The sequence below is a fragment of the Cucurbita maxima genome, unplaced genomic scaffold (genome assembly GCF_002738345.1).
Source record: "Cucurbita maxima cultivar Rimu unplaced genomic scaffold, Cmax_1.0 Cma_Scf00001, whole genome shotgun sequence".
Classification (NCBI taxonomy): domain Eukaryota; kingdom Viridiplantae; phylum Streptophyta; class Magnoliopsida; order Cucurbitales; family Cucurbitaceae; genus Cucurbita; species Cucurbita maxima.
The window spans coordinates 7,393,607-7,404,008 of record NW_019272017.1 but is presented as its reverse complement, the minus strand read 5'-3'; the positions used below and the strand labels follow the sequence as shown (position 1 = coordinate 7,404,008).

Sequence of the window (10,402 nt, the reverse complement as noted above, 5' to 3'; positions counted from 1 at the left end):
TCACTCTCTTTTATTATTTAGATAAAGATGTAAGAGTTTGTAAATATTATAATAAGATGAAGTTATTTTTTTAATAATTATCCAACTATTATTCTTTTGAAATAAAAATAAAACAAAATGTTGTCGTTAACGGTTCACCTTTTTTGCAATATATATATTTATTGTTTTCATTAACTGATAATATATATTTTTATTATCTTATATATATATATATCTTATAATAATAATTATTTGGTGTCGATTTATTTTATTGCAAATATTGTGCTTTCTTTTTTGGACCCGCCCATATCGTCACCCCTCATAATTTATATTTTTTTTAATTCACCATGAGAGACTTTTCTAAGTTACAATTAAATTATATGATTTAAAATAATTATAATTCTGAAGAAACACATTCAATGTATCCACTGAATTTAAAATTTTAAAAGATACAATTATATTAAAAAAATAAATAAAGTTTCATACATTATTTCATATCGAAAGCCTTCTCTTTTGTTGCTAAAACTAAAATGTATATATTACAAATTATATAACATTTTATTATTTTAATTATTCGGATAATTAATTTTCTAAAAATAAAAAAAACAAAACCAATGGATTATGCCCAACATTATTAAACAAAGAGATAGAAGAAATGCTGGCATGTTAATCACAGCCATTCACAAACAAAATAATAATAATGTAATTCGATCTTATTTGAATAATTATAATATTTCCTTAATATCTCTCACTTATTTAATAATCATTCAAATGCTAATCATAATACAGCAAACCCATGTAATAATCAGGTGGAATAATTATTATCTTTTTCTTAAAAAAATGGAACAATAATTAATTACGGCCCGATCGATATAATTACCAAAAACCCACAAAATAATACAATGGTTCCAATTAAATAAAAAATTTATTCAACGTGACACCAACATGATGGATTAAGCATATGATAGGATACATCAAGCATAATATAAAAAACTTAAATTATAAAAAATACACTTAAACATCCATCATTATCATTTCAAATAATATTATATGCGATTATATAACTTGAAATTGTGACAATGATCTAGAATAACGTGATCATCTTCTTATTCAAGTCTCAATTTTCATACGACACGTTCGATCCATCGAGGAGTATTTAATATAATTTGACCAAGATTAAAATACAAAGGGAACAAGGGCTTTGATATGGTGAGGGAAGTCCTCAAATTTAGAGACATACCATTTCCTAGTGGCGTAGCTTCGCCCACCCAAATACATAGCCGTGGCGATGGCGAAGCACAATGAGTAGATTGTCTGAGAGATGAGCGCGAATCCGAAATAAACAGTTATTTCAAACAGATAGTGAGGGCAAATCACAACGCAGAAGAGGCCTCCTTTGGGGATTTTATAGCCTGTTTCGCCCTTTTTTCTAGTTTGGGACAATATATAATGGTGGTAAAAGTTCCCGATAATTCCTATCAGAAACAGAGCAATTCCGTTAAGGATATTTAGTAATAAATTATAGTTTACCATATATATTATATTTGATATTTTATTATAAGGCAAATATTAGACATTTGCCTTATTATCATAGGTATCTTTCCATTTATTACTATTTCCATTTATTACTATTTCCATATCCTTGTAATTCATTTGATTATAAATAAGATAACTTTCACACCATTTAGGTATGGTGGATTAATCAAACATTCACATGGTATCAGAGCCCTCTCGGTTTAACAACCCCCATCCTTTCTTTTCAATGGCTTTTGAATCCTCTAATCTTCTTCTCCACCACCCCTGCTGGTTTTGACGCCGCAGGGGTAGTCTTCATGGCTGCCGTAGTCGGAGCCGATTGATTACTCTTCGGCTCCACCCTATTGACCTCCAAATCACCTTTCGTCATACTCTGTACATATAACCTCACCTTTTCCAACCAAATCGGTTTTCCCCTTGGCCAATATAGTCTCTCTCATTTTCTTCTCAATCAACCTTCATCCTTCACATAAACTCTAACCTAAACCTATCAACCTTTTGCAGAGATTTACCTTCGGAATCTGGGTGCCGCACTGGCCTATTCGCCAACCAAGTTGCCGCCGCCCTTCCTGCCAAAATTGGCTTCTTTGCCCGATGAGGCGACTCTTCCGACTGCCCTTCTCGCCAAAATTGGCTCCTTCGCCCAATGTGGCGACTCTTCCGGCTTCAACATTGTATTTGTCCCTTGCTCTAGGTTTCCCCTTCTACTTCTTGGGGTTAGAAATATTCTCACCAGAGCCAAGGCAGCATCGTCGCTAAGCGACAATCCCTCTTCATGGGTTAGACATATTCTCGCTGAAGCCAAGGCAGCATCGCCGCTGAGCGGCGATCCCTCTGCAATTTTTGATGGCCAAGAACCGGGTTGTTAGCATCTTCATGAAAAGTGTTTCTCAACCTCTTTGAATTTTTCAGATTCAAGCTTCACGTTCGTTTAAATCCGACGCTTAGCTTGCGGTGGGGTGTTAAGGATATTTAGTAATAAATTATAGTTTACCATATATATTATATTTGATATTTTATTATAAGGCAAATATTAGACATTTGCCTTATTATCATAGGTATCTTTCCATTTATTACTATTTCCATATCCTTGTAATTCATTTGATTATAAATAAGATAACTTTCACACCATTTAGGTATGGTGGATTAATCAAACATTCACACGATGAATTTCAAATCAATGGATGGCTCTGGAAGTGTTCTTGAGAGTTCTTGAGCGAAAATCATCAGCGCTGTAGAGGAGAAGTAGCTGAGGGAGATTATTAAGGCTGAATCGAGCGCCATTTTGCCGCTGTATTTGTGAATAAACAGTACCTGTGTAGGAATTTCAGGCGGAATTTGAGGAATGGCGATGAATGTAAAAGAAGACGGAATTTAGTGCAAAAAATTTGAGTACCTCAAAGTTCCTTTTGACGAAATGGAGAGTGAGAGCAGATTTAAGCAGAAGAATCCTCAGATCTTCGTTTGGAAAGATCCAGAACGATACAGCGCCGGCGAGAGCCGCCGGCGCATAAAGTAAGAGCATCCCCGATCTTGATGAAATCTTGAATTTCTCCGGACTAGATGATTTCGTAGCGCTATTATTTGTATTCCAGAATTTCGAATACTGTAAATGCGCCGTTCCTTTCGCTTCCGAAAGTCCGATCACCGCCACCACCACTGAACTCACCACCGTCATCACGTTCACTAACAGTGAAGGCGGCGGCCGGAAAAGAAGCGTCGAAATAGTATCCATCGCCGCCATCAACGAAGCCTCTGAGTAAAAGTTTCTTTACAAATTTGTAGCTCTCGGTTTGAAGCACCGGAGAGATGGGTTTTATAGAAAGGGTCTAGGTGACAACGAAGAGGGGCATTTTGGTCAATTTGGCTAAACGGCATCGTTTTTCTTTAAACGGGAAACAAAAATCAAAATTTCAGCAAGGTGACGTGGCGTGTGATCTGATCTTCAATATTTTTCCGAAAATTAAAAAACAAAAAGCAAATTATTGGAATTGGTGAGCTCCGTTCCATATATATAAAAAAATAAATTGTCGGCTAAGAACTATTAATATAAGACACGTCACGCCTTACCCTATCTGTTAATCATACTGAAAATTCGGTTTATTATTATTATTATTATTTAAATGTTGTGTATGGTTGTAATAAAATTGCATGCGTAATTAAATGCTTGATATTAATAATTAATTATATATATATATAGCGTAGAAGCAGTAATTTCATAAATAATTATTTTGTAGATAACCTAAGATAAATTTATAATTGGTTTGAGTAAATTTTTTGTTGGAAAAAAAAATATTTATAATTAAGTAATGTATTTTTCTTAAACCAATCATAAATATATATTTTCTACCAATACTACTTTATAAATAATTTATTAACTTAAATTTGTTAAATTAATTTACTCAACTTTATTATATCATAATAGTCCTAATTTATATATTGGTTAAATAATTGATAATTTATATATATTGGTTTATTTGTGTAACATTATTAGTTGATATTATATCATAAAAAAAATATTTCAAACTCATTTATTTGAATTATGTATAATTCCAATTATTAAGAAAATTACTCTAAATATATATATTCAATCGTGTATAATTTTAATTATTAAAAAACTTACTTTAATGAAGTATATATTAAACTTTGATGATTTCAATTATTAAAGAAATTACTTTAAAACGTATATATTAAATCATGTATAACTTCAATTATTAAAAAAAAATTACCTTAATTAGGTATATATTAAATCGTGTAGAACTTCAATTAATAAAAATAGAAAATAAATTGATAATCCCGACGTTACTCTGGAACATGATCAAGAACGGTTGTTGATATATATAACTAAGTTTGGAACGATCATATATTTATTAAATTTAATGAATTTAAAAATATGAAATAAGTATGAATTTAAAAATATTCATATATTTAGCCTCGTTTTCGGATCGATTAGGTTCAAATCCATTGGTTTGGTTATTGGAAGAAAATTGAACACCCGATTTAATATTAAAAAATTATTAAGACCAACCCGACCCAAATTATATTAAAAAGGAAATAAAACTGGATTTAGAAGCCCATTAAAATACACATTTTTATTTTAAAAAATGGAATTTAAAATTTAAAAGTTTCCTATCCACAGGACATCGATGGAAAGCCCTATTCCGCCCCTATTTTATTTTTCATATTTACAATTTTTTATTATTTAATATTATCATATAGGTTAAACAAACTAAAAAAATTTAAAACATAATCATTAATTTAATATATATATATATATATATATATATATATATATATATATATATATATATATATATATAAGTGAGGTAGGGAGGGAGACGAAAAATATAATATGATGTATAGTGTTTGTCTAAACGAGGAATCTACTCCCTGTTCGAGGGAGGGTAAAATGGACATCTCTAATCAAAATATTCGTGGTCGTCTAAACCTTAAACCCTAAAGCTTAAATCCACGCCACCCATCCTTCTCTTTTGGTGCCTTTGTACCCCCTCCCTTGCTACAGCTGGTGCTTTTCTACCCGCCCTAGAGTCCTCTCTCTCCACTCTTTAGTAATAAAGAGAGAGAATAGTAAATAAGACATCATTATATGATATTTCTTACAGTTAAAATACTAAATTCTTTCGTCTACAAATGTGGAATTAAAGAACAAGTAGAATCGATAATGTGTAGCTATAATATGAGAATCCACAACAAATTAACTTGCAAGAAAGGTGTTCATAAGGATGAGATATTATGCTTCATGAAAAATTTTGTACCTAACATGGCAACACGAGCTTCAACGGGTATGCCATCGCCGTTTGAAGTACTTGTATGAACCAACCATCCTATTCCAACTGGTAGAATTTTAATAAATTTAAATTAAATTATATTACAAGTTGATAAAACTATGAGAAAAAAATAAAAGACTTCGTCCAATTCGTCTCAATTCGTCTCAATTCTCTCGAGAGAGCAGCCAACCGAAGAAGCCGGCGAATTGAATTGAATTGAATTATCCAATTCGACACGTCTTGGCGCAATAAAATCCCCCAAACCAATAAACCCATTACACTCGCAGCCCTGTTTACCAACAATCGACCTGTTCAACCCAACCTCGACTCTTCGGCTACTTTGTCCTCACCTATGTCTGTATTGCTCATCGTTTTCGCCTCTCGCCGCTTCTGTGCTTAAAGATCCACGCCCCTTTGATTCTTTCCCCAGATGGGTCGATGAATTTCTTCGACGAGTTCAATTTCTTGATTGGCTCTTCCGATTTCTGGGTTTGTGTATGGATTTAGTGATGTGTATTGTAGTTCATCTTCAGATTTGATTGAATACAGGGATCGAGGCATTGACTTTAATACTTTACTTGTTTACTGTTCTTAATCTTTTGGGTATCTGAGCGTTTACTTTGATATTGATTCCTCTGCCATTTTTGCACTAATAAATTGTTCTCAAGTTTTGGGGATGATCTGATTCTGATTCTGATTCTTGATTCTGTTCATATTGCTTATGATTATTTGACTGTAATTCTGTGATTACTTTTGGGGTTGACTTGGAGATTGTGTGATGATCGAATCTTATGTTTAGAATGTATCACTGTGCTTGAATTGAGGAAGGTTTTTGAGTTGTGGGAATCAATGGGGAATACTTGTGTAGGACCAAGCATTTCAAAGAATGGATTCTTTCAATCTGTGTCTGCTGCTATGTGGCGCTCTGGATCGCCTGCGAATTCAGTTTCTCATCATACTAATGGAGAAAACGTCCATGACGTAGCAGCTACCGAACCCGAATCGGCTTTGCCAATTCAAAACCACCCCCCTGAGAAGGTGACAATGCCAGAATCAGTAGTCAAACCTGAACCGCCCTTGGAACCTAAGGCACGCCCTAACCTTGTTATGAAGAGAGTAGGTAGTGCTGGTCTTCGGGGCGAACCGATTTTACAGACAAAAACGGGGAACTTTAAGGAGTATTATAGCTTAGGTAAGAGATTGGGTCAAGGACAATTTGGGACTACATATATGTGTGTGGAGAAGGCAACTGGGAAAGAGTATGCTTGTAAGTCAATTGCTAAGAGGAAGTTGGTCAATGAGGATGATGTTGAGGATGTGAGAAGGGAAATTCAGATAATGCATCACTTGGCTGGACACCCGAACGTTATATCGATCAAGGGGGCTTATGAGGACGCTGTTGCGGTTCAGGTAGTTATGGAGTTATGTGCGGGCGGTGAGCTATTTGATCGGATCATTCAACGTGGACATTATACTGAAAGGAAGGCTGCTGAGCTTACTAGGACCATAGTCGGGGTCGTGGAGGCGTGTCACGCTCTTGGAGTCATGCATCGAGACCTTAAGCCCGAGAATTTTCTCTTTGTTAGCAAGGAAGAGGAGTCACTTCTCAAAACAATTGATTTTGGACTATCAATATTCTTCAAACCAGGTATATAGCTGTGATTCTTGTCATGATACTTACAATAGCTATCAGCTTTGTATATCTAATATGTTCTAAATGAGTTGAGATGATATTTGTTGTCTGGTGCTGTTTTGAATCTATGGTGTTACTGATCGGGGTGAAGCTAATGAATGTTTTACGAAGAGCTTCCTTGGGCTTTCCCTTTCGAGTTTCCTTTCATGGTTTTTAAAACGTGTCTGATAGGGAAAGGTTTCCATACCCTTATAAAGAATGTTTAGTTCTCCTCTCCAACTGAAATCCACCTTCCCTTTGGGTCCCATCGTCCTTGCTGGCACACTGCCTCGTGTCCACCCCCCTCCGGGGTTCAGTCTCCTCGTTGGTACATTGCCCGGTGTCTGGCTCTGATACCATTTGTAACGGTAAGTCCAGCGCTAGCAGATATTGTCCTCTCTTTGGCTTTTCCTTTCAGCCTTCCTCTCAAGATTTTTAAAACGCGTGTGTTAGGGAGAGGTTTCCACGAATGCTTCATTCTCCTCCCCAACCGATGTGGGATCTCACAATCCACCCCCCTTCAGGTCTTAGTGTCCTTGTGAGCACATTGCTTCGTGTCCACCCCCCTTCGGGGTTCAGTCTCCTCGTTGGTACATTACCCGGTGTCTAGCTCTGATACCATTTGTAACAGTCCAAGTCTACCGCTAGCAGATATTGTCCTCTCTTTGGGCTTCCCCTCAAGGTTTTTAAAACGCGCTAGGGAGAGGTGTTCACACCCTTATAAAGAATGCTTCATTTTCCTCCGCAACCAATGTGGGATCTCATATTTTCGTTTTGAAGAACGAGTTTAAAACTCTAGGACACTATTTTCGTGTGATGTTTACGTGCATTTGAATGTAAAACTGTATGGTTGTACTGGGCTGTGATTTTGACTCTTCATCATGGATTATGTTCATTCAGGTGAAAAGTTTAATGATGTGGTCGGGAGTCCATATTATGTCGCACCTGAAGTCCTGCGGAAGCGCTACGGTCCCGAATCCGATGTTTGGAGTGCTGGAGTAATTGTCTACATTCTGTTAAGTGGAGTACCTCCTTTTTGGGCTGGTACGTCTAGTTTGCTCCATACTTTTTGGAAGTTTAACCTTCATATCTGAACATGAATTTCTTGTTATGAACACTTTTATCCTCTCTTATTCCGTTTTCCATGTATCGATGTATAGAAACCGAACAAGGGATATTTGAAGAGGTCCTGCACGGTGATCTCGACTTCTCTTCGGACCCTTGGCCTAGCATCTCCGACAGTGCAAAAGATTTGGTGAGAAGAATGCTTATTCGAGACCCGAGAAAGAGATTGACAGCGTATGAAGTTTTGTGTAAGTCATCTCTTGAATTTCATGTTCTATAGTTGTTCATCATATGTTGAGTAATTCATGCAGCAGCTCTTCTAAGGCCTCGAATGTCCTCGAGATCCTTTTACGTGTATGATCAGTCTTTTTTCTCGTTCCAAGGTACTCATTGAGCTAATTCATTACAGGCCACCCTTGGGTTCAAGTCGACGGTGTGGCTCCAGACAAGCCACTCGACTCGGCGGTCTTGACTCGCTTGAAGCAGTTTTCAGCCATGAACAAGCTCAAGAAAATGGCTATCAAGGTAGGACTTTGACTTTCCCTATATTGATAGCTGTAGAAAAATCTACTTGCTTACATTGAAATAAGTGAACGCTGAAAAGAAATCAACCCAAGAGAGTGCTCGGGAATCATAAAACGTTCCTCTAGTTGACAATGATAAAAGAAAGAATCTTAAATTCGAAAGACATGTGGAGGAGGAACTCACAATGTAGCCTTAGAACGAATAGTGTCCCGAACCTTCTTCTGTCCAACCAACCCTCCCATATTGTCGTGGTTAGTCCACTCTCGTTTTTTGGACCAACTTCTAACCAAACAAAAAAGGGTGAGTCACTCCCCGGCCAGAGAGCCTCCAGGACAAGGGGGTGGTAGTCAACCATCCACTCTCGAAATTCATATGGATCAACCGATCTCGAGATTCATTATTTCATGAAAACGGGACAAATGGGACTGATTCTTTTGTTTGGAATTGTGTAGGTCATTGCAGAGAGCTTATCCGAAGAAGAAATTGCTGGGCTCAAGGAAATGTTCAAGATGATAGACACCGACAACAGCGGTCAGATCACTTTTGAAGAACTCAAAGCTGGTTTAAAAAAATTTGGAGCTAATCTTAAGGAGTCCGAAATTTATGATCTAATGCAAGCAGTAAGTATTTTGTCGAGATTTTCTTACGATGTTCGAGAACGTTTTTTTGGTCGAGATGTATCAAATCTATGCTACGGAATTGCAGGCCGATATCGATAACAATGGAACCATCGACTACGGGGAGTTCGTAGCTGCCACATTACATCTAAACAAAATCGAGAAGGAAGATCATCTTGTAGCAGCTTTTTCGTATTTCGACAAGGACGGAAGTGGGTTCATTACGCACGACGAACTTCAACAAGCATGTAAAGAGTTCGGGATAGAAGATCTTCAATTGGAAGAAATGATGCACGAGGTCGATGCAAACAACGTAAGTAGTTTTCTAGTCTTTGCGTGATTGTTGATTAAACCGACCATGTTATGATTCTCCTTACTTTACAGGACGGAACGATCGACTATAACGAGTTCGTGGCAATGATGCAGAAAGGAAATGTAACAAATGCCGCTGGGAAGAAAGGTCTTCAAAGTACCTTCAGCATTGGGTTTAGGGAGGCTCTAAAACTATAGTGTTCTATGTAAAGGTACCATTATTCAAGTTAGTTTCTTCATTGTTCTTGGCTGCTCGCCTGCTCGTTTTCGGCACCACGTCACGAGCTTGCTTGCACTCGACATCATGTTGTTCATTGCCATCGCGAGCTTGCTTGCACTCGACACCATGTCGTTCATCGCCATGGCTTCCTTTTTGAAAACTATGCAGAGAAAAGAGCATAGATTTTTTCTTCATTTTCCCTTGCATTGTTTTGTATCATTATGCAAGACTTTTGATGAGTAATGAAAATTTTATTTCTCAAATAAATAATATAATTTATTGCAATAGTAAATAAATTTATGAAAAATAATTAAAATAAAAAAAATAAACTTGGGGTGAACTCAAATAAATAAATTAAATTAAAGATATTTTTGAGCTTTAGATGTATTATCATAGTTCTTATTATTAGTATAAGGTTATTTGTGATGTCGACGTTGGTTAGAAATGAGAACAAAACACCATTATTTATAAGGGTGTAGACACCTTCCCTAAACGCGTTTTAAAACCTTGAGGGGAAGCCGAAAGAGAAAGTCCAAAGAGGACAATATCTACTAACGGTGGGTTTGGACCGTTACAAATGGTATTAGAGCCAAACACTGGACGATGTACCAGCCTTCTCACTATTCCCCGAAGGGGTAGACACGAGACGATGTGCCAGTAAGGACGTTGGCCCCAAAGGGAGTAGATT

At 36.5% G+C, this 10,402-nt stretch overlaps 2 protein-coding genes across 2 annotated transcripts; one reads left to right on the top strand and one right to left on the bottom strand.

The window, feature by feature from the left end:
- Positions 1-1,106: 1,106 nt before the first annotated feature.
- On the bottom strand, positions 1,107-3,324 carry LOC111482885 (3-oxo-5-alpha-steroid 4-dehydrogenase 2-like). The gene is made up of 3 exons (XM_023128944.1): positions 2,912-3,324; positions 2,681-2,829; positions 1,107-1,477 (listed from the first exon to the last, which is right to left on the bottom strand). Exons 1-3 carry the CDS (start codon positions 3,257-3,259, stop codon positions 1,156-1,158), a joined length of 819 nt encoding a protein of 272 aa, XP_022984712.1. The 5' UTR covers positions 3,260-3,324; the 3' UTR covers positions 1,107-1,155.
- Positions 3,325-5,465: 2,141 nt separating this feature from the next.
- On the top strand, positions 5,466-9,908 carry LOC111476669 (calcium-dependent protein kinase 1-like). Its single transcript, XM_023120480.1, has 7 exons — positions 5,466-6,951; positions 7,876-8,019; positions 8,136-8,288; positions 8,450-8,565; positions 9,018-9,185; positions 9,271-9,495; positions 9,567-9,908. Exons 1-7 carry the CDS (start codon positions 6,153-6,155, stop codon positions 9,690-9,692), a joined length of 1,731 nt encoding a protein of 576 aa, XP_022976248.1. The 5' UTR covers positions 5,466-6,152; the 3' UTR covers positions 9,693-9,908.
- Positions 9,909-10,402: the final 494 nt, after the last annotated feature.